This window comes from Pseudomassariella vexata (genome assembly GCF_002105095.1).
Source record: "Pseudomassariella vexata strain CBS 129021 chromosome Unknown BCR38scaffold_12, whole genome shotgun sequence".
In the NCBI taxonomy this organism is placed as follows: domain Eukaryota; kingdom Fungi; phylum Ascomycota; class Sordariomycetes; order Amphisphaeriales; family Pseudomassariaceae; genus Pseudomassariella; species Pseudomassariella vexata.
The window spans coordinates 1,150,191-1,176,589 of NW_024467967.1; the positions used below are offsets into that span (position 1 = coordinate 1,150,191).

The 26,399-nt window shown below is 51.7% G+C and overlaps 6 protein-coding genes across 6 annotated transcripts; 4 read left to right on the forward strand and 2 right to left on the reverse strand.

Moving 5' to 3' along the window:
• Positions 1–443: 443 nt before the first annotated feature.
• Positions 444–809, forward strand: BCR38DRAFT_305705 (DNL zinc finger-domain-containing protein; the record flags this gene model as incomplete). Its single annotated transcript, XM_040854612.1, has 1 exon — positions 444–809. A coding segment is annotated over one exon (366 nt), but the record flags the coding sequence as incomplete, so codon positions are not given.
• A 2,837-nt stretch (positions 810–3,646) lies between these two features.
• Positions 3,647–11,768, reverse strand: BCR38DRAFT_488411 (armadillo-type protein; the record flags this gene model as incomplete). The annotated part of the gene is made up of 2 exons (XM_040864269.1): positions 3,647–10,346; positions 10,399–11,768. The coding sequence occupies 2 exons, from the start codon at positions 11,766–11,768 to the stop codon at positions 3,647–3,649; spliced, it is 8,070 nt and encodes a 2,689-aa protein (XP_040712665.1).
• Positions 11,769–11,953: 185 nt separating this feature from the next.
• BCR38DRAFT_56421 (CwfJ C-terminus 2-domain-containing protein-like protein) lies at positions 11,954–13,978 on the forward strand. The gene is made up of 3 exons (XM_040865477.1): positions 11,954–12,074; positions 12,135–12,384; positions 12,554–13,978. Exons 1-3 carry the CDS (start codon positions 12,061–12,063, stop codon positions 13,955–13,957), a joined length of 1,668 nt encoding a protein of 555 aa, XP_040712666.1. The 5' UTR covers positions 11,954–12,060; the 3' UTR covers positions 13,958–13,978.
• Positions 13,979–14,976: 998 nt separating this feature from the next.
• BCR38DRAFT_412414 (uncharacterized protein) lies at positions 14,977–17,337 on the forward strand (the record flags this gene model as incomplete). The annotated part of the gene is made up of 1 exon (XM_040858689.1): positions 14,977–17,337. One exon carries the CDS (start codon positions 14,977–14,979, stop codon positions 17,335–17,337), a length of 2,361 nt encoding a protein of 786 aa, XP_040712667.1.
• A 1,467-nt stretch (positions 17,338–18,804) lies between these two features.
• On the forward strand, positions 18,805–20,095 carry BCR38DRAFT_444344 (GPI-anchored cell wall beta-1,3-endoglucanase EglC). Its single transcript, XM_040860933.1, has 2 exons — positions 18,805–19,098; positions 19,173–20,095. The coding sequence occupies exons 1-2, from the start codon at positions 18,882–18,884 to the stop codon at positions 19,925–19,927; spliced, it is 972 nt and encodes a 323-aa protein (XP_040712668.1). The 5' UTR covers positions 18,805–18,881; the 3' UTR covers positions 19,928–20,095.
• A 219-nt stretch (positions 20,096–20,314) lies between these two features.
• BCR38DRAFT_444345 (uncharacterized protein) lies at positions 20,315–20,827 on the reverse strand. The gene has a single exon (XM_040860934.1). It carries the CDS (start codon positions 20,796–20,798, stop codon positions 20,427–20,429), a length of 372 nt encoding a protein of 123 aa, XP_040712669.1. The 5' UTR covers positions 20,799–20,827; the 3' UTR covers positions 20,315–20,426.
• Positions 20,828–26,399: the final 5,572 nt, after the last annotated feature.

Here is a 26,399-nt window from a genome sequence, read left to right on the forward strand (position 1 = left end):
GCCCCACGCACAGACATGGTCCGTGCAAACCCCCTGCAACTGCCTCGTCACCAACCAACCAACTTGCTCCCCGGACTTCACTATCTTATCTTATCGATACCAATAGCGGCGGACAGACCAAGAATCGGCGCTATGTTCAATCAAGCAGCTCATTCTTTGCCAATGTTGCGCCCTGCGCCTCCAGGTTCAGTTTCGAGCAATCGAAATCATATCGAACCCGAAGCTTCTTGATGCGTCCTCAACCACCTTCTTTCCACTTCTCTTTCAAGTGATTGCGATTCAGGATGGCCACCAGATGTGGTGTCAATGTATTGAACTCGATATCCCGTCCCTTCCGGGCGTCGCCGTCACTGCCCCTGCGGCCGTCTCTCTCAACTCAACTTCTCCGTCCGTATCCTCATCTTCCTAGAACTCTCCAACCTGCGCATGCCCAGCTGGGCCGTCGATTTGCCCACGCCATCCCCAAACCCCAAAGCAGAACGCCTGCAGTCTCCCCCGAAGAAGATGCCGACACGCCAGAGAAACCTCGAAAGCTGTTGGAACCGCATTATGAGCTGACGTTTACCTGCGTGCCCTGCGGCTCGCGGTCAACACACGCCATTTCCAAGCAGGGATACCACAATGGATCAGTACTCATCACCTGTCCATCCTGCCGCAATCGCCATGTTATCAGCGACCATCTCAACATCTTCGGGGACCGCAAGATGACGGTGGAAGATCTCATGAAGGAGCGGGGCCAACTCGTCAAGCGTGGCACACTGGGCGAAGATGGCGACGTGGAGTTCTGGGAGGATGGTACTGTGACGGAACGAGGCAAGAGTGCCGACACTGGCCCTGCACAACTGACACAACCCGCCACACCTGGGGGTCTCGCCAGGTCCGGCATGAGACCGAAGTTGGATAATGCTTCTCCAACTGCCACAGATGCCACCCCTTCGGCGAAACGCCAATATTGGACCAAGTCCACCTCTGAGATCCCGCTCGAAAAAGTATATCACATTCCGTATCCAATGAAGAAAAGGCCCATGTCGGATGCTATTGGCTTCAAACATCCCGTCAGAGTCAAGAAGCCTACTTACGAATTGACAGGCGAATCAAATATCGCACCCATCGACCCCTCCGCACCATTTTTCAAAGACTCAGTTGCACCTATGCGAGAGCCCGCCCCAGACGCTATAGGCCTGATGTATCCAGCGAAAAATTCAGCTAGGCATGGCAAGGCGGACATGCCTGAAGTTTTCCGCGAGCCGCGCAAGCCACGTGTGGGACTCGGAACACCCTTTCGGGACGGCACTGATTATGCTCGAGCACATTTGGCAGATATGGATTCAAAGCCGCTTATCCGGGAGGTAGCCACAGATGCAGCTTGGGTGACCACAGCGCGCCAGCGATTAGAAGAGGGCGAATGGCGCAGTATAGCCTCGAAAGATCCATACGTGGATCCTTATGAGGTGTACAGAAATCTGAAAAATGCAGGGAAGGTCGGTGGTAGAAAAGACAGCAAAACCCGCGACGAATATATCCGGGATCGGGACGTAGATCCTGCGTCGGCTAGTGAAACTTCCACGGGCGAAGCTTTCAAAGACAGCCGCCGGTTGCCTCTTAGAACTCAGGAGCTCACAAATAAATCCCGAATTCGCTTCCGCCCGCACTCAGCACCCTTCCAACTGCGCTTCGTCCAACCCAAAAAGCCTGCACGTAATAGAACCGTTTTTGTACGTCCAGACTTGTCTCCAACGGGGTCATCGCTGGCGGACGCGTCAGCCGCATACAATCAAGTCAGTGAGAGTCCGCGCCGACGCGTACCACATGAGGAACTCATATCCCACAAAGCGCCTCGCAAGATGCCAATCATGAAACACTTTGCCGGTCGAAAAGTATCTCGCAATTTCGTCTACGCATGGCCCGAGAATTCCGCGGTGCCCATCAAGATTGAGATACCGCAGCAACAGCCCGAAAGAGGGAGGCGGCGGGTCGAAAAGCAAACGATCAGTAAAAAAGCAACGGCACAATGGAAGGAGGCTATGTGGCGAGAAGAGTGGTTGGCTGGTACAGAGTCGAAGACGATGGGGTCAGTAGGTTAAGCGCCATCATTTGAGCATGTCGTGGCTGAGATGGATACGGCGTTCACTGGGCAGTTCGGACACGGGGAACAGGTTTTGATTAAGCGGGCCAGGTGCATCTGTCCCTAGTGATTCACGGGAACGGGGCCAATACATATATCCATAGCATCTGCCATGGACTGCATGTGAAGAAAGCGGGCCAGAATAATGACATAGGCGTTGGATGTGGGCAGATGGTCGGCTCGGATCGAGCCAAGCGAGCAGATGTAGACATTACAAGATACATACGAGTATGTTTTGTGTAACAGTAGGTGGCCCCCGGAGAAAGCATGTCCAGACGAGGCTTTGGGAAAGACAGCTTGTTCATGTACTGCTAAAACACACGTTGAGATCGACCCATCATCTCCTGTGTCGTTGTATCATAGTATGTAGAAATAGACGTCTACATATCGCGTACATAAAATATTCGTGGAGGTGGGTGCATGTTCTCTGCTGCCAAATTGGGAGAGCTGCGATGACGGGTTCCTACCTGTAGGCACACTCTACATATATGCCCAACAACATTATTCTGACCCAACGCCAGACTTGCTGACGCATATCAAATATATATCACCTGGGTTCGCGATATCTCATCGGCTGGAAACATTGGGCTAATATATGATGGAATATCGTAGTATGTCATACTATTCCACTGCCTGCGTCTGCTCTTCATCCCGCCCATGCCGATGCAAGGAGGAAGGACCTTCAGCTTCTCGAACTAAGGCGGGGCTGTGGGCAAGACAGCAAACTGTCCAAGGAGAAAAAACTCAGTAAATGAATAAATCCAAAACAAACATCCAACAAGTTCAGAATATAGGATTAAAAACATGAGCAAAAGCCCAGGCGCAGTCAAAATCTGCGCCATACGAAGTACGCGTATATAGGCAATTTCATGGAAGTCCACTATCAGAGCCATTAGGCTGCGCCCCCCAACTAGCGCACTGTCTACCAAGGCCAGGCCAGGACAGGACCACTGCTCGGCGGTGTGGGACTCGCTTGGAAGGGGAAGGCATTGTTGGGATATATCTGCCTTGTGCGCCGGCCAGGCAGCATGGGCATGGTACCATGGAACGATAGGAGGATGTCGTGGGTGAAGGGGCGACGATCAGGCTGGGGATGAACCTTAGGGTGCGAGTTTGTTGGGTCTGGTTCTTCCTAATCTTGTGATGACATTCCAACAGCAATGGCTGTCCTTGGTCTCCAGGCGGGGATTGGGATGCTTAATACCGCCATCCTGCCGTCTGGAATAAGAGGTGATTGGCCATCATTGCCAACGTCACGACCTTTTGGCTTCCCATTCCATATTCCATAACCACGACACCGTCCAACTTCTTGTGATTACAATATGAAAACCTTGTCGAACATATGAAACATCAAATTCTTGCCGTCCACAACATGCTAAATCCTCAATTTCTTCGAAATCTATACATCGCATGATTAACCATCTATACACCAAAGTCTCCTTTTGGTCGGACGCTAATCCTATGGGTATCGCCTTCATCTCAGCGCAGAATCTATCACGAACTGCCTGTCCCACTAACAGTCTAAAATCCGGCTCCATGCCGGCGTTCTCGGTTCCTGACACCCTTCACCTTCCTCGCCTTGATCTTCTTGTCCAGCTTCCCGCGCTTCCATTTGCCGTACTTCTCCGGCGCGGCAACGGCCTCAATCTTTCTCTTGCGCGCGCGACCTTCTCGCCGCTTCCGTCTCATCTCCCGGATCTTCAGCACTTCACGCGTGTATGCCTCGGTACCCATCTTCCGTTGCAGCATGTCCATTCTCTCTTGCGACTGGGTTTTCAGCTCTTCGTAACGTGCCTTGAATTCGTCGTCAACTGAAACAGGCATAGGAATAGACGGGTCTGTCAGGTGGTGTAGTGGCGTAAGGAGGATGTTGAGGGAGGGAAGAAGAGTCGAGGATGGGAGGGTGTGGATGAAATGGGTGAGGAGATCCATGGCTTTCGTTTTTGGTACGAGCGCTGGAGATCTTGCTGTCGTCTCAGCGATCAGGATATCAGAGAGCAGAGTGAAGAGCGTATGGAGAGTGACAACTGGCTCGGAAGGCTCCTCAATCCCGGTCCACTCGTCATCATCTGCAGAACCGCCTTCGTCTTCTTCTTCGTCCTCGTCGACCGGAGCCTCGTCACTCGATTCATTGTCCGATGCTGAGGGTTTCTGATCGAGGAATGTGCCAAGAACCTTTAAGGAGTGGACCACAGCGGTGGCCAAATTCTCATCTATGTCTGTGGACTGCGACTGAGAAGTTGAGGGATCGGCCAAGGTAATATTGACATCGCCCTGGTTCTTCTTGGCCATGCGCTTCCTCCATCTGGCAACCACCGCAGGACTCAGAATCCCGACGGCTAGGACGACAAGCGCTTCTGCAGCGCTCTTCTCAAGCAAGAGTCCGTATGAACCTGTCAATTCCTTCAAAGACTCGTCTGCTTCCGCCATACCCTTGTTCTTTTTCTCTTTCCTGAGATTCTGGCTTTGCTCATAGAAATCATTCAGGTATAGGTTCAGCAGACCAACAGCCGATAACTTGACGACTGGATGAGTCGATGTGAGTGGCCTTGCAATTGCGTGCCATAGTTCCGCGTGAGCCAATATTACCGATGGGAATTTCTGACCGAGGATGCAGACAGTCTGAACAATTGTGTTGATCAATTCCCAGTCGTCCGCAAAGCTGGCGTAATCGTCCAATACCTCGACTAGTCGAGCAACCAGGAGATCTAGGTCTTTCTGGTCTTTTTGCGCTGCCACCTTCGCCTCAAAATAGAACCCGAAACCTTGAATGCCCAGACGCAAGACCGATTGGTTTTCGCCCTGTTCTAGCCAATTTCGCAGCAGCGTCAAAAACTTCGATGTGCGCTCCTTGTCTGACCTTCGGAATATCTCTTTGAGTAAACCACCCGCTACCAAACGGCACTTCTCGCTGTCGTCGTTGGCCAGCACGAAGATCAAAGGAATGAAACAGGTGGTGGCAATTTCCTGTACAAAGTCATTCGCCGACTTGTTCAGGAGCAGGTTGATCGCTTCCATGACAGAAAGACGGCCGCCTTCTCGGTCATACTTGAGGTTGGCAACGATGAAAGCAAGTTGCTTGGCCCATCTGTTTTTCTTCTGCGGGTAATCTCGCAGGAATTGGAAGAAGGCACCTCGCGCCAAGTCTCTTGTGTCCTTGTCGTCATTGGTGATCATGACCGTCCCAACATAGTCGAGAGTGTCGTAGACAGAGGCCGTCTCCAGTTTGGAATCCAGGATTGACCGCAAGAAATTGAAGGTGACGTGGCGGTATAGTGGCTCAGTCAAGTCGTCTTTGAGATTTCCGAGGAGAAGGTCGGTTGCTGTATCTTTGAGCACCACATCCCGTCGACCTGTAGCATCCTTGTGATCTCTCAAAGCCACAGATAGGAGCTTCAACGCGGCTTGTGCAAGGTCAGTCGAAGTAGACGTGGACATCGCGATGCTCTTTGTCGCTTCTTTGACCGCAACCTTATAAAGCTTCGTTGACTCCTCCGTTTTGAAGGGAACCCTGACGATTACAGTGAGAAGTTTGAAGGCAGCAACTTTAACTTCCTCCTCGCCTCCAACGATTGCATCACCAAGGATTGGGACGAAGCCAGAAATGTTCCCAGCCGTACGAATACTATCGTGCTTCTTCCATACTGCGCGGAGAATGTCGAAAGCGAAACGGATTAGCTTGTATGTGTGCTTGCTTGTGGAACCACGCTCCCCACTTCGTTTGGCACCTTTCTGGACAAGATACCGCCGAAGCTTGTAGTCCAGCTGGACTTCCGCTCGTGGTTTATCGCTTTCGTATACGCGCTGAATGACCTCGTAACAGAATACCAATGTGTCTTGGCTCTCGGCAGCAGGGTTGGCAAGCAGACCATTGGCGATCCGCGTGAGCAGCTCGTCAATCTTCCGTACCATTCGAAGGTCCAGTTTCTCAAGGAGGAGTGACTGCATGGGACGAACGAGCTCAACCAGGCAACCGATCGACGTGGTTCGTGCAACAAGCTCCATCGAATCCTGGCTCTTGCTGCTCTTCACCTCCTTCATCTGACTGGTGTATTCTTCCGCATCCTTTTCTTGGCCGACGACTCCGAAGATGTCATCCATGATGACTGCGACGATTTTATCAAGACAGTAATCAAGGTCTCCAGGTTGAAATAGCGGAATGCCATGCACCAAGATTGAGTGCATGGTGTAGGAAAGCACGTGAAGTTGGTATCCCTTGGTCAAGGCGCCGCGCAGCTCGTCAAGCACAAACCCGAAGTAGGATGGACCCAGAAGCGTAGTCATTTTGGCTAAAGTATCCCGTGCCATTTCTCGAGATTCCCAAGATTTGCTTCTCAGGATATGACACATATCTGTCAGTACTCCAGGCAGCTTCTGTTCCAGTAGTTTGGGTGGTAGAAGCTTCAGAAGCTTGACGAGAATGATACCAACAGGTACACGAGAGCTGACTGTCGTCTCATCCTTGTCATGGATGTACTCCATCAAAGGTGGCAAGACGTTAGAGACGATGTCATCGCTGAATTTCTCCGCTGCTGGCATTGTACTGGCTAGACGGTGTTTCTTTGACTGCGTTGTAGACGCCTCGTCAATTTCCATATTGTCCTCATACTTCTCTAAAGCAGCTACAGCCAGAGAATCGATGATTTTCCCCAGTAGCCGAACAAGCTGCTTCTGAGCCTCTGGCCGTGTCTCGATGTAACCGATGTACCTGCGAATTGTTGCACGGAATTGTGGCCACTCCAGGGAGACTGCTAGATCAGCAATGGCCGTTGTAGCTTGAGCTCCAACACCATGGTCGTCATTGCCTTCCTCACGACTAAAGATGAAGTGCTCTAGCAGTGGTATGAAGAAGTGGGCCAAGTTTTTGCTGCTCAACTCTGCATGGTAGTTGACCTTGGACAGAAGTTGCAAAGCTCGCATCTGCCTCGATGTTGCAGGACTGAGGATATGGCTGAAAAAGCTTGGGTCCGAGTCTTGTTCATCCGGTGGCGGGTCAAGTCCTACAAGGTCGCTAACTGGTGCCCACGATGGTAAATGAGACACTAAGAAGCCGAGAACCCTGACAGTCTCGCGTCTGACAGTCTCGGAGGGCTCTCTAGCGCCTGCATAAATAGCTGGCAAGATGCTATCGGCGAGTAACTTCTGGTAGGCGTCGTTTTCCTCATCGGTTGAGGCAGCTGCTGCTTCTACGAACTTGCACATGCCATCGGCTGAGTTGGATGACAGAATTCCGTACTCCTCGTCATGTTTGATATAAAACAGCATGTTGTGTAGTAATGGCTCCCATTCATGGGGCGTGAAGGGTATCTCCCTTTTGGAGATCTCGTTGAATGCGGCCAAGCGCCTTTCGTAATTTGGCTCATCCATCCGCCGTTCGACGTAGGAATTAAGATCTGTGCACAAACTTGCCACCTTCAGAATGGCAGCATCATCTCCTGCGTACACTGTCAAGACTCTGGAAAGAGCCTGGCGACTAGACGTGTCTTTGAAATAACCGAAAAGAGATGCGATCGTGGAGTAGATTCGTTCTCTGAGGGGTGCATCTGACTTCAGGTTTTCAAGTCGGAGGAATTTTTCAAGAATAGTCAAAACATTGCCCTTCACTTTGGGGTTGACCCGTCTTGAGGGCTGGTTGAGAAGATAGACAGAGATGTCAATCAACTCCGCAGTGTTGCCGGATTGCTGCACTATGGGTGACAGCTCTACAACTGCGTCGACACAGGCTGCCAAAAGGTCTTTCCCAATATCGTGGTCCGACTTCAGGACACCACCAACTATGCGGAGGATCATATCGAGATTGGGGTCGATAAGTTGCGTCTTAATGAGTTCGTGGGATTCGGATTCGGCCGCAGGTGCTTGGGCGTCTTTGATAAGGTTGCGTATGATGCTCAAGGCAAAGACCCTCACCTCATCCTTAGCCTTCTGGAAGGACAAACAGTCCAACAATTTGACAACAATTCTTCCGTCAAGGGCAAGGAACAAGGCTGTCTCGGAAGTGAGCGACAAAACCGACAGTAGTTGAAAGGTACCCGATATGCCTTGCGTGTTTTCGGCCGGGAGGTTGTCAACCCGCGGACTCACAACTTCCTTGATCACAATGTCCTTGTACTGGGCCCAGTCAAACTGCGGTGCATTGCGTAACAGTGATATTACACACTTGATGGCGGTAGTGCGTACGGTTCGAAGCAGCGACGTTTGGCTCACTGATTCCGTTTCGTCGACGTCCTCCGCGCTCTGTCCCAGATTTCGGCAGGCAAAGACCAGGCAGTATAGTACCGCATTGAGAAGAGTGTTGGCATAAGCGGAAACGCTAGTGCCAAGTTCGTTGATCATGGCGGCCATCATGTTCAGAAAACCGACCTGTTTTCGGATTGGCATTATTTCTCGGTCCAACATATCGTCGCGAATGACAGAATCCTGAAGAATTTCAATCCCGTGAAGCTCGCCCAAGGCAATATCAAGGAAGCGACCCATGTCGTCCACAGAGAGGTGCCGTAGAACAGCAAGTCTAGTGGACTGAAGGCCACCACGTCCACTCGCAACCCCTTTCTTGGAAATTGTTCTGCCATAAAGTAACCGGAGAAGGACAGGCATGATTTCATCGCGGTGTTCCGGTAGAATTTGATGATCACCTTGGAAGAGGACGGTGAGCTCATTCTTGAATCTTGCCTCGTCCAGCAGATACTCTAGATTCTCTTGGTACGGTTTGACACCGTCCTGTTTCCATGCAATGATCGCCTTGAGCGCGGCTCTCTGAATTTCTGCGTCACCGTTCGCGAGCAGTCTGAGGAGTGCGTCGTAGACCTTCTGACTTTGGAAGAGGACCCTGGGGTTTGAAAACTGTGCGAAGACACCGAGTAAGCCTTTCTTATCAAAGAGTGACCATGATCCACTAATGTTGGCATCTGCCTCCTCTTCACCCTCTGAGCTACCTTGTTGCTCCTCAACCCCCGAACTCCAAGATAAAAACATCGGCACCAGTGTACGGGATCTCTTTTCGGCAAGGTGGGGAACTGCAGAGAGAATCTTCAATGCTTGCGATCGCGCATTGCTGGGCGTTTCTGGTACGGCACGTTGGCTATCCTCAAATGAGCTGAGCATCATATCAGCAGCATCATCAATGACACATTTTGCGTCGTCGGCCTTCCTCCTCAGATACATGAGGTTCAGACATTCAAAATCGGTAAGTCCTTGCCTCTTCTGACCGACTGCGTGGTTCGTAGGGCCATCCCACCGTTTTGAGGGAACATCTAGCCACTGCAAAGCCCGCTCGCAAAGCTGCTCCTCCCCACTCTTGGCTTGCGTGACTTCTTTCCATGCCTCAACTGCACTCTCCCAGACTGGTGCCAGCCTGACTGTCATCAAGCCGAAAAGAAACGCTGGTACTGCGCGACGAAGCCAGGAGTTCTCATCTACCTGACAGTAGGTTACTGAGAGCTTTCGGATGTGAGATGAGATTGCACGAACATTCTGCAGGTCTAATGGGGTCTGCTCGATCTGAAGCATGATCCCCAAAACTTCCAGTTGGTCGGGGGCTATATCCAGCTTGTCAAGCAACTTGAGCGACGCCAGACGCAACTCCGATGATTCCGCAGAGAGATTGTCGATGAGACACTGTAGAAGCGGGTCCTCCTCCTTATCAGGGCTCGCACTGCCGTCCTGGGATGATGGGCTACTGCTGTCGTTCTGCTCTTCATACGCAAGCATAGCCTTCAGGAAGCCAGTCAAGCGGCAATATCTAGGCGCGGCGGCTCTGAGTAGTGGGCTCAGGGATTTGTCAAGCTGTCCCGCCGCTTGACTCATGCGAAGATAAGCTGAGAATCCCTGACTGACGATGAATCGAGCTTCATCGGTGGCCAGAGATAAAGATGGCCGAAGCGCAAGCTTGAGTTTTCTTAGAAGAAGCCCCGAGATTGGACCGTTGATCGACGGGTGAACCGTTGTGCACTCCAGAAGCTGTAGAAGAGCACAGTATTTCGGCAAGCATCTGTCTCGCCAAACCTTCGGGTCCTTGTCATATGCATTTGAGGCGCCCTCCTCTGGGAATGGCGACACCTCTAACCTCTCAAACTTGGCGACAATCTGATCTTGCCACGACTGGGGTAGTCCAAACTTTTCGGTGTCATTCGTTGACGGAAGGGCTCTCGACTGCACCATTCGAGGAATGAGAACACAGAGCATGTCCTCGTTGGCGTCTTCTGACCAATGTTTCATGATAAATCTGTTCGATATGGTCAAAAATAGTTTCACAACAAGTAGTCAAGGAGTCTTACTTCTGGAAATGATTTAGGAATAGACTTCGAAATTTCGTGATATCGAGGTCCGAGAAATATGAACAAAAGGGGATGAACCATTTCATCAGTGGCTCTCTTGTCAAATTGTTTATGATGCCGGTTATGTTGGGAATTATGGCGTCCATGGGTGCCCACTGCAGGATTATGGCTACGTTGACGAGCACATGTTGCCAGATTGACGACTGGCCCACGACATCGAGCTCGGAGGGTTCCTTGCAGAGATCGGCGACAGATTCCCGCAGACATTCCAGAACAGCGGCCCAATCCGAGATCCTGCTTGCTTTCCGGACACCGGCCATAATTCCGAGTAGCCTCACATACATGATGTTGCGAATTGGGAAGTCTTTCCGAGACTCATCGGCGGACCTTTGTTCGTAGATTGATTGGGCGATGGGCTCGAAGCCTTCGGCATTGGTATGATGTATTATGCTCACGAGGACACCGCAAACAAGATCTGACCAACGATCGTTCTGTTCGGAATGGCACTCTTCGTTTGGAATAGATGCGACCAGCGCCTTGAAAATGGACGGCCCAACTGTGTGGACGCCCATTCCTTGCCCCTTAATGGCTTCGGCGAACATCGTCATCAACCCATGGTAGTACAGCTCGTGTTGTCGATGTCCGCGGGTATTCTGCAGATCTGCTCTGGCATGCTCAATGATCAGAGGTAGAGACTTGTCTCGATTAGACGGGGCAGCGGCTTTCTTAATAAGGAAACTGAGGGATTCGGCGGCGAATCGAGCAATGTGAGTGGGACACCGCGCTTTCCCAAGGAGTCCAGCCATGGCATCGTATGTCGGCCGAATATCGGGGGCTAGGAGTCTCGACAGATACTTGAAGAGGAAGGCCAAAGACGCGAACGTCCACTCGATCACATCAGCATCGTGTCGCTTCCCAGCGGTTTCTACAATCAAGGCCAGGGCTCTTGCGTAGTGTTTCTCGAATCGCGTGCCCAAATCATGCGCAAATGCTGTGAGGAGCTCCAATAGCGGTTCCAGCGATTCTTTTTCTTGCCCGGATACGTATTTTTCCAGAAGGTCCATGATCTTATCCTCGAAGTGCAGAATCTGTGCCAAACTGTCGGAGATGGGCAGCACCTCCCTGCGGAAGTAGGTGAAGCCTTTCGCTATATTCAGGTCTGTCCATTTTTCCAGTCCAGTTCGAAAGTAGCTGGTGGTCGCTTTATCGTCTTCGACGTCGAGATCGTTGCGGCGAACTTTGCGCAGAGGGTCGATTGCCGAGAGTCTGGAGATTTTACTCGAAAACGACTGCCATTTGTGTTGATTTCTCCCCTTCTGAATTGGGCCCTTTCGGGATTTGACGATCCGTCCCGATGACGTTGCGGGCATCTTGATCTCTTGTCTGCTTGATTTGAGCAGTTCAACACTTCAAGCATTTGCAACTTCGAATTGGTCCCCGCTGTATAACGACTCCAGAAACTTTTCTGGCGGATTGCGCTAAGATAAGCTGATAGGGAAAGATCCAGGGTCCCTGCAGCAACTTTAAGCTGCCGCCCCACTCAAACTTCAACAACCATTCGCACTTGCAGCCTACAGGAGCTACCAAGGTCCTATCGCGAGTCAACACAGCCCTGAGAGAGCTTCTTTCAAGTCGCTTTCGCCTGCGCAAACGCCCCTCACAATGGCAGCCAAAGTGTGAGCTCTCACAATACTGATTGAAGCTTTTAGTTCGAACTACATTAACTGTTTTGATAGGATCGTACTCGGAAGCGTTAATGGCAAGCTTGCGCCAGCTTTCCAGAAACTCGGCACGCTTCATTCCAAGAACAAGTTCTCCTTTGCCATTGTCACCGGCGACCTTTTCGGCAACGACGACGACGACGAGAGCATTACGCAGCTTCTGAATGGCCACATCAAGGTGCCGCTCTCGACTTACTTCACTGTAGGCACAGCGCCACTGCCACCGCGAATCGTTGAGCGACTCGAGACAAGTCCAGACGAGGACGTACGTTCATCTACTAGCGCAAGAAATGGTGTGCTCGTAATAGGATAATCTGAGCCACAGTTTTCATTTGGATGCTGGGGCGTTGGGGCTCGGATTTTCCTACGGCATCACCCAGCCCATCTCTACCTGGGGACCCGTTGACTGTTTTCTGTTGCTGACATCTCTTTAGCTCTGCGAAAACCTCCATTTCCTCGGAAAGAGAAGCATAACCACGACCTCCGACGGAATCCGAATTGTTGCGCTGGGGGGCAATCTCGATACATCTATCGTGGGTGGGCAGTCCAAGGAGCAGCTCCTTCCGTACCACACCACTAGCGATGCCACGTCCTTGCGCGGCGCAAACAAGACTGACATCCTTCTCACATCGATCTGGCCTGCTGGGGTTTGGGAGAAATCAATCACTACCTTGACTCCCGAAAACCAAGCTGCGGTGTCGAGCACCAAGGAAATCGCAGACTTGTGTGCGGCGATCAAACCCCGATATCACTTCTCCTCCTCCCCAGTTGGGTTCTTCTACGAGCGCGAGCCATTTTTCTACTCTTCTGCCGTAGACGAGACATCAACCGACAAGCAAGTCACTCGCTTCATCTCCATGGCGCCTTTTGGCAACCCGGCTAAAGCGAAAGCCATGTATGCCTTCAATGTGCAAGCTGGAGAGACCGCTTCCACAATCCCACACGGCAGTACAATGTCGCCATTCATCGTGAAATCAGGCATCAAACGAGGTTCTGAGACAGTCACTAATGAAGGCGGCTACAGCCGGTTTGGCAATGGTACCAATCATCATGACGGCCGACATAGCAAGCGTCGGCATCACTTACCACCTACTGGTCCCAGCCAATGCTTCTTCTGCTTGGCGAATGCGAACCTAGAAACGCACATGGTGGAATCGATTGGCGATAGTTCATACGTGGCTGCCGCCAAGGGGCCTTTGCCAAGCTCTAATTTCTTCGCTGAAAATGGCCTTAACTTCCCATGCCATCAGCTCATCATATCTTTCGCCCACAATGCGACGATTAGAGAGATTGCCCTCGACCCAGAAGCAGAGGATCCAAACGAAGGACTGAAGACGTATAAGGAGATGGCGCGTTTTCGCGAGACCATGCAAGCCATGGTTGCAAAAAAGTCGAAGTTTAAGCTTGGTGCTGTGACTTGGGAAATCAGTCGCGCTAACAACATTCACCTCCACTGGCAGTTTCTTCCTGTTCCCATCGATCTAGTTCGGAGAGGGCTTGTTGAAGCAGGTTTTAAGGTTGAAGCAGAGAACAGGCGCTATCCGGCATTCCAAACACAGGAGCTAGATTCTGCGATCGACCATGTGGGCGACTTTCTGCGCGTGTGGATCTGGTCCGACGACGGAGACACTGGCATTCAAGGAAAGGAGCTGGTCCTGCACATCGACGATAGCTCCCGCTTTGATCTGCAATTCCCTCGCAAGGTGCTAGCCAAGCTACTGCAGTTGGATAACAGATTCCGCTGGCAGGATGTCGTCCAGTCGACCCAGGAGGAAACTGAGTCTGCTAATCAGTTCAAGGAGGCGTTCAAGCCATGGGACTTCACTCGTGAGACGTAGTGACTAACGTCATGATGCAGGGCGGACGGAACGGAAAATTTTTAATGATACCCATCGACATAATATTTGCAGCTACATTTTAGTTGGCGTTGGGAAGGGATTACCTCATAGGTGATACCACTTACCTGGGATAAAGGGGTGTCACCGACTGCGTTGCATTCCGTAAGGGCACTTGTGGCAAATTTGCGGAAGGGGAACAGATAATACTCCCACATAACTCGGATGAAACACATAAATTTGTGATTTATTACCAAGTACATTCTTCGCGAGATGAGCGAGCCTAACAACGAGTTGGGCTGGTTGAATTCCCTTTCATGCGCCATATCATCTCATTGGTCCAGAACTGAGCACACTTTGCAGGAGGTGAACCTTTCGAAGAACAGCTTCTATCCAGCAACTTTACTCCCAGGCCGAAGCGATTACTGACATGTTGCCTAGGTAATTAGACAAATGCATTCTGATACATACCATAAACATAATCGTGGACCTGTTCTGGCCGGCTGATATATGACCCAGACGGACGTTTAACAAAACTGCCCTTGTCTACACGATCATTGAGCAATGCGGTCTATATGCCGGTGGAGTGAGCTAACTTCGATGGTCTGGTTTTCAGATTTCAACACAAGCGAAGTCGGTCTCGAAAAACTCGAGACAAATTTCCCTGTACAATGGTCCATTGTGCTGTCATCCAGCCAACTACCCCGACGCACCAAACCCACCATTGTCCCTTTGTTGTTGAACAACCAACATGCAGGTTACATCTTTGACTCGATCCTGGTAATCCTCGCTTCAACCTTCGCCTCTTGTTTCCCACGGCCAACCAATACTGCCTTTTACGAAAACAGCCTTCTTTTCCATTCCCACCCCGGACTGCAACCTAGTCCTCATTCTTGTTTTTCTACCACTTGTTCCGTCGAATATAAACACACCCTCGCTTCAAAAGGCCGGTCCGTTTCTTATTCGCGCTTTTCCTTTCCTGTCAGTCTATATACGTATTTAATTATTCTCGACCTCAAAACATGTCTATGCAAAGCGACACGCTGATCCGCATGGCCCTACTGGGTCCCATGGCGGGAGTCGGCAATGCTCCCGCGATCCCGACGAACCGCGAGACACTCGACATGATGCTCAAGGAGGCCACCAGCAGCGACAGCCTCAAGGCCGTGGTCGATGATGTCTCACGGCCGCCCGTCGCGGGCTCCAAGTCGGGCAAGTCGCAGGCGGGCTCACAGCAAGGTAGCGTTGCGAGCGTGGACAGCGGGACTTCTCTAGAGCGTGCTTCCAGGGCCCTGTCTTTCGCTTTGGGTAGATCGCTTCACAGAGCGGACTCGTTCTCCTTCGATCCCGACCAGCCGGATAATGAGTACCTGAGGCAGAAGCTCAACCGGTCTCGGGCCGCGGCGGCGCTTAACAAATCTAGCGGCAACGTTGCGTCGTATCCGACTGTGCTCCGTCCTGGTGGTCGATCTGCCCCCAAGGCGAAGAGCAATTACGACGTTGATATGGGCTGGCTTCATAGATCTGAGCACAGGAGCTACATGGCTCCCAGCGTGGTACCATACTGGGCTCAGGGGGCTATGGCTGGTGCTCCTATTCCACCTCCTGTTCCCGCTACGCCCGTCGAGCTCGAGGACACCGGTCGCCGCCTGTCCACCGCTACCGTTATTCAAAATTGTCAGTCCACTCGGGCGTCCAAGTCCAAGCGGCGGAGGAGGAGCGGCGCTGTGGCCGCCAAGCCCGTCTCTGGTGCGTCTGAGGATGGCCGCAGCGGCTACAGTGCCTACAGCACCCAGATGCACGCTCACCCGCCGGGTGACGATTTCCTGGGCGGCGTTGACCCTTACAAGCCTTGTACCAGCAGCAAGGCTTCTCAAAGCGGTGTCCCGAGTTCGAGGCCCCAGGCCATTGCAACTATGCAGGCGGAAGCCAAGAGACAGACTGTCACTCGAGTGAACGGCAAGTCAGTCCAGGTCGTCCAGGTTCACGTTGACCCCGCGACTCCGAAGACCAGAACCCCTGAGCCTGTAAAGGCTGCCTCTGAGCCCTGTCGTAAGTTGACCTACATGGCGCCCATACCGTCGGAAGATAGAAGGAGGTCATCCATCAACGACGCGTTCTTCAGCGTGCTTAACATCCGCTGCACCGGCACGCCTCCGTCACCTATTGACGCCCCGGTCAGCTCTCTCACACCGGCTTCGACCACCCCTAGTCCATCGCGCTCCAATACGGGCACCTCCACCCTATACTCTCGTACAACCCCCTCAGGCTCAAGCTCCCGCTCTCCATCTCCGTTTCACGGTGACTACGAGGACAACTGCAACACCAAGCCCGACTTGATGTTCAGAGCTAGCAGTACGTTCATGGACACGATGAACAAAGCCCGGGAAAGAATCGGCCGGAACCCAGGGCAGAGCCTAGTCTTCAACCGGGCTAGTTGGCAGATGCCCATGGAGTCGGAGCCGATGGTGACCACGCCGCTTCAGGCTGCTACACCCGCAGCTATAGTTCCCGGGTCACTCGCCAGTCACGCTACACAGCTCACTAATGAGAGAAGGTCGCTCGAGCATGGTCACGAGGCACAGAGGATTTCGGCTTATCGGCCGGATGTCAATCCTGTTAGTGCTCCTGCCCCTGTTCCTCAACTCTCAGCGTCCCGGCAAGACATCCCTGCTAAGACGCTTCGTGAGCAGGAGTTGAATGAGATATTCACGCGCTCATCCAACTCCAAAAAGCGGAAGAGCTTCTTCGCGCCGGTGTGGATCGAGGGCCAGGACCAGCCGCAGCAGCAGCGCAATGTCAAAGTCCAAGTCAGCCGGCCTGCAGTCGAGGAGAAGCCTGGGCCCCAGCCCCAGACTGAGACTCAGTCACAGCTGCAGTCCGGCTCGTTCGACGACTTCGACTTTGGCTTCGCCGCCTCTCCCACTAACACCGACATCAACCGCAATGATTCACTCTTCATCCAGCTATCCTCCCACCCCACGTCACTGGGTTTATTCAAGCCTCGGTGGATTCGCCAACATGCTTCTGCGCGCCATTCTCAGATGTCGAACAGCAGTATCCTCGCTGGTAAAAAGAAGCATCTCAATGTCGAAGCTCCCCACGATGTCCCTTCTAAGCGGGTAGATGACCGTAAGGGCTTGCCGAGCCATGGGTGGTTGAGCCATGGCTCTGCTGCTACTTCTGCTAGTGTACATGAACAGCCTGCGAGTCATGGAAATGGCCGACGACCACAGACTACGATGGTTTGTAGTGTCCTTAGCGCTTCACCGAAGCCAATGACGCCTGTTGAGCTGGGGATGAGCGGTGGGAGGACGTTGAGGAGGACGAAGGGGGTTAATGGGTTGAACAGGGGGAGTGGTGGGTGTGCTTATTCTCGTTAAGGCTATAATCGACTTTCAGATATTCTTTCCAAACTAGCTTCATGTCGCTGTATGCTTCAGTTTGAACTCACTGTCTTGCTGCTTTAAATGTCCTCCCGTACCAAGTTGACTTGCGGTGAGCTTGAAGGCGTCGTTGAATGCGACGTTTCTATCTGTTCTTCGTAACCCACCTTCCCATGGTATTACACACCTACTCCATCAAGTACCAACCAATAGTCATTATTTGACCCGTGTGACCGGCTGCATCAGCCTGCTTGTCTGTATCTAGATATACGTTGGAAAGGGGTGGCATTCGTCCAGCATCCAACTGCACTCCGAGATGATTTGGTCGTTTAGGTGAAAGAGCCAGTGGAGAAGATCTCCAGATCAGTCTTGGTTCTCATTGTTTTTTTAATGCTTCACATGATGACCCGGCGCGATGCGACATCAACATCACACTGTCGTACTCATACGCGAGATGAATACATTTATTGTTGTCAAGGCTAGCAGTTCCTAGACTGTTTAAACTTGTAAGGAAGCAAGCGCTTCACAGAATGAACAGCGCTCTGTGGGGAAAGGTATGGGGCAACCCATAATATGAGTGTTATAGACAAGCATTTTCTCTGGTAAAGCTGATATTTCCACCTAGGTGCTTAAGTCCTTCCAGAAGAATAACAGTGGACAGCGCGCAGGTAGAACAATCGAAAAATGTCTGGTTATTACTCTACAATACCGGTTTTACTGCACTAGGATATCAGACTACCCCTTACCATTCCACCATTTGATGAGCCTCTCATCTTGTTTATCAACTTTCCATTCATTTCATTATGTTCGCTGCTTTGGAAATAGCCATTCTGGGCCATCGGCATCGCAATTGCTAGGTTGTACTGGGGGCACCGTACGTAAGTGCTTAAGAAAAGAATTCACGAAGGTCTTCGTAAGCATAGCCAAACGGAGTTCTCAGGAGAACCTGAATGATAACTCGGTTACAACAATTGCCTGACCCTGACGTCATACATAATCAAATACAATTTACTGAGCACACGAGCTTGGTTACAGAGGAGAATGAACCAGAAACCGGTACTTGAATATGCCCAGGCGGCCCCGTTGGGGCTGAGCCGGAAGCCGGGCTGTGTATTTATAACGCCGGCATATCCACAGCTTCTAAGGAGTGGAGCAGCATCGAACCATTGCAATGACACTATTGGAGAGATTATTGATCATCCGACCCCTGCGGGCTCCATGCAATACGGGATGATCGGTTCTGGACTTCCCTGGACCCATGGCACCCAAGCAAATGAGGCGGCTTGAATTTGTCGCCGGGTCCCCTATGTGTGCTCCCGCGCGAAAATATTCCGTCGATGCTTCGATGACACGAAGCCCTGTGGTGGATCCCTTTTCCCGATGTGGAATTCGTCGTCAGCCATAAGAGGCTTTGGACCACAACGTCCTCTTGTTTCTTCTTTTCCTTTCCTCTTCATACTGTCTTTTCAGTAGTCACTCGTTTTAATACTCAAGCCAGATTATCTCTGTCGTTTTCGATTATTATATTTAATTCCTACATAATGCATTTCCTCTCATCTGTCATCGGCCTCGTGGCTGCCGCCGGCACCGTTAATGCGGCTGCCAGCGCCGCCAACTCCGGCATCCAGGGGTTCAACTACGGAGCGTTCTTCTTGGACCAGTCGGCTAAGCAGCAGGCCGACTTTGCGTATGAATTCAACCGGGCTAAGAACCTGCCCAACACCAGTGGATGGGCGAGTGCTCGTTTGTACACTATGAGTCAGTACTCCTCATCTCTCTGTTAAACTACAGTATTTTCTGCTGGAAGAGCTCTCGCTAACTCCATCTCACAGTCCAATGGGGCACCGCCACTGATGTCATCTCCGCCATCCCCGCGGCCATCGAGACCCAAACAACGCTCCTCCTCGGCCTCTGGGTCTCAGGCGGCCCCCAAGCCATCACCAACGAGATCACTGCCCTGAAAGCCGCCATCGCTCAGTACGGCACCGCCTTCACCGACCTGGTGGTCGGCCTCTCGGTCGGCAGCGAGGACCTGTACCGCGATGCCAACAAGGAGATCGGCGTCGGCCCCAACGACCTCGTCAACTACATCTCGCAGGTCCGCAGTGCCATTGCGGGGACAGCCCTCGAGGGTACCCCCATCGGCCACGTTGATACGTACGATTCGTTCCTCAACGCCTCCAACACGGCCGTCACCAACGCCGTTGACTGGCTGGGCTTCGATGGATACCCCTACTGGGAGAGCGTCAAGCCTAACAGCATTGGTGATGCCAGCACCCGCTTCTACGACGGCTTGAACAAGACCCTGGCTCTGGCTGGTGGCAAGCCCGTTTACGTTACTGAGACTGGCTGGCCTGTTGTTGGAGACACTGTCAACTTGGCTGTGGCCAACGCTGACAACGCTCGCATCTACTGGCAGGACATTGCTTGCACTTTGATCTCGAGCGGTATCAATTTGTGGTGGTACACTCTCCAGGAGTCACAGTGGGGTCAGGCCAACCCTGACTTCGGTATCTTCCCTGCTGGTGACTTGCAGCAGGTGTCGCCCTACTTTGATCTCTCTTGTGTAAGTCAACCCCCCCTTTGAAGTATCATCCTTCAGTGCGAGGTTCCTAACGTCATTGCAGTAATTTATCCGGGAATCTATGTACGGGTTAGGCTTAGACAAAAGCTAGAGGTTGGAAAGACAATAGACAGAATATAGCATTTGCAGGAATCATTAATATAATAATCTTAATACGACTTCCACCACCACGCGCGGGGCAGTTTATCGTGATACTGGTTCATGGCCACGCGACCATAAGGTGACTACTCGAACAAGCCCCATAGCCAGCCAACCCGGCGGCCCTCTGCGGACTTATGTTCAGTTCACAGAAACTGACGAATGCATCGCGCAGTCTGTTGTTGTAATGATACCTTTGGCGTAATATCCCATCGTAGGCCTCTAGCCTGTCTGACTTCAATGGAGGTTGCACCTGAGTGGGCACGAAACCAAGCGACGGGGAGTCCAGAAGCAAGGTCTCTATGGTTCACATTGCCAGTCGGTCGGTATAATGGCCGACGACATCAAGCAACTAGGTATGTTCCTAAGCGTCCATAAGAACCCTGACGCACCCATCGATCGATGGACATTGAATTGGCGTTCTGAGGACCTCATGGCGGTTGTAATGTACGGCTATCGTCAGTGTCGCTGAACGCGCGCTGGCGGCTGAGATGGCTGGATCTCTGGTACAGCTGTCCAATAGCAATTGCAGAAGCACCGTGTCTGTCGCGAAGCGTGCTGCGAGGTAGGGGGAACTGTCTCTACAGATGGCGTATGACTCGGCGAGTTTCATGCTTGCACCTGCTCCAAGCAGAAGTCTGGCACAGTATGTGTGCTTTCCCTCTGATTTATATGAAAATGGGCTCAGACTGTCGTTGGCTATTGTGTTAGGATCTGCACCGAAGCTGAGTAGCATCCGGACATCATCTTGGTTTTCACGGAGAGTTCGAGACAAGTGCTGTACGACACTTGGAGTCTTGTTTGTTGAGATAAGGCTTGACATCCGAACCGAGATTCAGTAGCTGTTCTTTCAGACTACGTTCTGTACTCAAACGAAGTACAGTTTTATACAGCTGGGTAAATCCTTGCATATGAAGAAGACCGTTTTCATGGATAGGGTCGCGTGAATCTTGGAGCTGTTTCAAGTCGTCCTCTGAAAGGCAGTCCGGAAGCACTATGTCTCTGAGATTTTCCTGAGGGCTAAGGTTACAGAAGTTCCGAGCACTATCGAGCTAGACGTGCGGAATGCTAGCAAGTTGGCTGCACTGTACTATAGTTAGTAGGAGACGACTGGCCTGTAGGTCTCATTGGCACCGCCTAGACACAAGAAACTATATGTATCAAATTTACAACCTATTAGTGCACACTACATCAAAAACATAAGTCATCGCCACAGTTGAATTGCAATGAAGGTTGAACTCACTTTTAGTAGCAAAAAGCCATATTTCTTGTCCATATCACGTGGCAAAATACGCCCAAAGCTGAAAAGATGTACCAAAACCTGGATATTGGCATACATAGCATAGAAGGCAGCTGCGCACCATTCATGGACTTCTCCTGCTGGGTGCGGGCGGCCCGGAGATAGCGCCACAGACCAGTCCGGATGAAGAAACCTGCGTCGTACTATTGAAAAAATAGAGATGCAGATGAGATATGCAAAGTAACCAAACAGCGATGCGGCATCATCTTGATCATGCGATGAACTCGTATTAGTCTATAGCATGTCTAACTTGACCTTGTAAAGATAGTGTGTGTTAATGGCAATAACATCTTTATAAAGTTGGCTGGCTGCAACGCCCTGCAGAGTACTACTTGTTCGAAGAGTAACCTCTAACCACAAATATCCAGTCGGTACTGAATCTTCGATGGAGACTCGAGGATAGCTCAGAGGAGGGGGGGCGGTAATTGTCATAGTGCTTAGCGATGAAATAGCTGTAGAGTGCTGTATATAGTAGTTAGTAAGAACAATGATAAAGATCTCCTAGCCGAAGGGCTTGTTCCTCCCCTCAACATTATGTACCTAGATCTAAGAAATCGGTAGATGATTTTAGTAAATAAGTTGATAGTAAGAGCTACGAGAAATTCATTAGGTTACTTATGAGAATAAATACGTTATAAACTAACGTAGTCCACAAGCGAACGGGTCACCCAACCGAACGGGTCACGCCAACTAGCAAAACATGGAATTCAACACGATTTCGCAACCACAACGCCGTAAATCAATTAAAACTACTCAGAATACTCTTGCCCAGATGATTCTATCTCTACCTGACAGGTTCGCGCATTATGCCCGGTCTTCCCGCATACGCCACAGCGCCGTTGCCGTGGCTGGCCACGATTTGATCCAGCGCTATTTCCACGCATTTCCTGCTGTACTTGCTGCGCAACGTCCTTTTGATCTTGAAGATCTTGTACGTCTTGTGAATTAAGTGATCCTCCAAGCCGTACTCGTGTTTTTTGGCCCTGCTCCGCTTGCTAATTAGAGCATTTGCCTCTCGAAGTTCCGCGACCTCAGCTTGGAGTAAAGCCATCTTATGCATAATACTCCACGATCCTTTCGAAAACTGATCGATAGCATCGTAAATTGACGTCGGGGAGCTATTTTGATGCCTAGAAATTCGAGATTTAATAAATTCGGATTGCGAAGTAGCCTCGGTTGGGTTGTTTGGCGTCCGAGAAGCCTAAGGAAGGGTTTCCCGCGTAGGGGGCCGGGAGGACGTTGGAGTCTGTAATTTCACATCCAGCTTCTCAATAACAATATCTGGGCTTAAAGACACAATCCCAGCCATTGAAAGCCTGCACGAATATTGCTTTCGGTCAGGCTCTTCTTGAACGCGTCGCAAAATGCCGGAAGAAAGTCCTCCTTTGTGATATGCGAAATCCGGGCTCGGACGAGCTTCTCAATTTGCGAGCCGTAGGCTTTTTTTAACGGCGCAAAACATGCCACATCTAGTGGCTGGAGGATATGAGAAGAGTGGGCAGGCATACAAAGTGTAATAATCTTGTTCTCTTTGCAATATTGCTCAAAGGCGTCGGAATGGTGGCTTTCGTGGCCGTCCAGGATAAGAAGGCGATATACACCCGATTTCCGGCCTTTGGTGTATTTGTCAAAGTGTTTTAGCCAATCTGCGGTCAATTAGTTCGTATTCCAACCATTTGGGCTCACAGCGATCCTCCAGTCCTTCGGCAACGCGTCGTTTTCGTACCAGGAAGAGAGGTGGTATTGGCCCTTGACAATGATGTATGGCGGGACCATCCAGCCTTGGGAATTGACGCCCTGGATCACCGTAGCCCATTCCCGATTGCCAGGCTGGGCTAGCTTAGGCTTGCCTTTCCTTTCAGAGCTCGTAATAACCATCGATGCGGTAATCTGACCTATCATAAAGCCGGTCTCGTCGAAATTGTAGATGTCGGCATCGGCGATCCTATATTTCGCAATTGTATTGCGCACAAGGTCAAACCAGCCTTGAATAAGCTCCGGATCTTCGCATAAGGCCCGAGAATAGTCGTATTTACGGCTGAATACCGTCTTGAGCTGTGGTTGTCGCTTAACGAAGTTGGAGGCCCAGTTCTTGCCGACGCGTAACGCGTCGCGGTCGCGTAGCAGTCGGTTTGCCATATCTTCAACAGCACTTAGCCGGGGAGTAAATGCTTGCGAATATAGCTCAATTATCCTTTGGATAATCGTATTTTCTTCTAGTTTTGTTAAATTCCAACCGTTGGCTTCGATATTGCGACGTGATTGACGTTTTTGAAGACGCGCCTGGAGAGTAGTATTCGAGACTTTGTAGATTGTTGCAGCACGTCGGATACTAAGTGTTAAAGTCATTTCTGATATCCTGAGTTGCAAGGAGTAATTGAGATTCTTTTTGACCAAAATCCATCGAGAATTAGTTGCGTGGTAAAGTTAGGAAGTTTAGTTCTATTTTTTGCTATGGGCGTGACCCGTTCGGTTGGGTGACCCGTTCGCTTGTGGACTACGTTAACTAACTATTCAAATAATAGTTAATAGTAGCTAACCTAGGCCTAAGATTAAATTATTATTATTATTATTATTAAATACGCCGTAGGCTCGAAGCCCCCGGTACCTCTACTAGTACTCCCGTATGTCAAACCGTGCCCTAATGGCTGGACTAAATACATACGCTGCGTCGTCGGTTCGCCCTATTGGCGACTGCGTTGCGTTCACTACCATACTACGTTGGTTCTCAACCTACCAACAAAGTCCCCCCTGAGAAGATCGATGCTATCTGGGCCTTGAAGCTGTCCGACCCGTCCCTAGCAGCCATCTTACAATAGTCCCACTAACTACTGGTTCTCCTGTTGCCGTTGCGAGGTCTCTGCGAGAGTATAGTGGCCGTGGTGCGATGGCGGCCCGTAATCGTTCCCTCGGTCCTTCCAACAGCCCGCAAAAGAGGATTACGTGCTCTGCCGTCTCAGGGGCATCGCCACAGCGGCATAGCGGCGAGTACACGCCAAAAGCCCCTGTCTTGAATAAGAAGGCTGCTAGTCCTATTTTTTCCGTCCTGATCTGGCACAGCGTAGACGCCTCCAGTCGGTTCAGGCCGAAATACTTGCCCCCTTTCGGTATCTGCATCGAAGGGCCCTCCGGTTCCTCAGCGATAGCGCGTCGCTGGCGATCGTGATGCTCTGCTCCGGTGAGCCATCTCTTCCTCCAGTGGTCGAGGAGGGCAGCCGGGACCTCCTTTTCCTCACTCATCCACTCGGAGCCCCGGGCCTCCTTCTCCATAGTGTACCCTGCCGGTCGGAGTAGCTGCGACGCCTGCTTCCTCTTCGCCGGCCTATCCTGCCGGAGTATATGTGACGCTTTAGCGCTCGCGCTGCGAAGCAGATTTCTCTTCCCGCTAAGCCGTAGCCGTTCTTCAAACTTAGCAGCCCGGGCACTAAGATAGAGGTCTAGTGGCGGGATTGCTGCTTCTGCTTCCAGGTGGCGAACCGGCGTCGCTTTGTGGGCACCACAGACTACCCGGAGGCACTCGTTCTGTATCCCCATCAGGCTCTTAGCTGGCCCTGCCGGTTCCTCACTTATAGTATGCCACGCAGTCGCCCCGAAGGCAATCGCGCTACGGATAACCACCGTATATAACAGCCTCGCCCGTATAAGATCGCAGCCCCACGACATATTGACTAGCTTTGTCAGGGCTAGCTTTTGAGTTGCCATTTTTGTTTTAACACGCTCAACATGGGCGTGCCACGTCAGTTTGCGGTCGAACCAGACTCCTAGGAACCTGGCTGAGACTACCGGCGACACTGTGGCGTCCCCAAGGCGAATACTTTGCGGCAAGGGCTCTCGGGCCCTAGTAAAGTGCATTAGCTCACTCTTGTCAGGAGCGAACTCCATCCCGTGCCTCACTGCCCACCGCTGACACGTAGCCCATGCGCTCTCCAACCGGCGGCAGGTCGTGTCTGGATCGGTGCCGACGCTTAGCAGGTTCGTGTCGTCCGCGAACCCGACTACTAAAAGTAGTGGATGCTGCTCCGCTAGCTCCTCGTACAGCGTTGAAATGTATAATATAAACAGTATCGGGGATAGCGGTGACCCCTGGGGGACGCCAGCTCGTAGGGGGATTGGCTCTGACTCCTTGCCATCGAACCGGAGGCGTACCGTTCTATCCTCCACGAAGCTGCGTACCCACTCCTGAACCCACTCCGGGTAGCCTTTCCGGGCTAATATGGAAATCAGCCGTCTGTAATTGACCGTATCGAATGCCCCCTTGATGTCTAGCTGTAGCAGCGAGGCGATGCCCCCGCGTCTCCACGCCGTATAGACCACGTCCTCAACTATACGTATTGCCAGTTCGGTGGACCTCCCAGCGCGGTTACCCATTTGGCCGTTTGGTAGTAGGCCGGCCGCCTCAGCTACTTTGGTGATACGCTGGCTCATCGCCGTCTCTATTACCTTCCCTACCGTGCTAAGCAGGGCAATGGGGCGCCAGCCGCCAGGGGTCTGCTTCTGAGCTGTCGTTTTATTAGGCTTAGGGATAACAACCACCCTCGCTGAGCGGAAGCGCTCCGGGTAGTACCCCAGCCTAAAGCTAGCTGTTGCCAGATCCGCTAGGATCTCCCATAGGGGTTCACCGCAGGCCTTTAGCAGGCCAGTGGGGATCAGGTCGTCGCCGGGAGCCTTCCGAGCAGCCGTTCCTTTGATGATAGACTCGATATCCATTGTGGTCACCTCCCTAGGGACGTTCAGCTCTGGTCTCGTCTGTAATAGGCCGCGATCGAGGTCCGATAGATCTATATACGGGTCTGGGAAGAACCTCTCAGCTAGTAATTTTGCCTTCTCATCATGTGTACGTGCCGTAAGCGTGTCGCCGGCGTCCCTCCGGAGATCTGGCAAGCCGTGGGCCTCAGGGGGGGCCCAGCTCCGTAGCCTAGCCCACCTCTGCAGTGCCCACAGGCTTTTGTGATCCTTCGCCGTCCCCTCGAGCTTCTCGTGCCAGCTACGCGTCTGCGCTTCGCTGATTTCGAGCCGTTGTTTTTGGCCGGCTCTTGT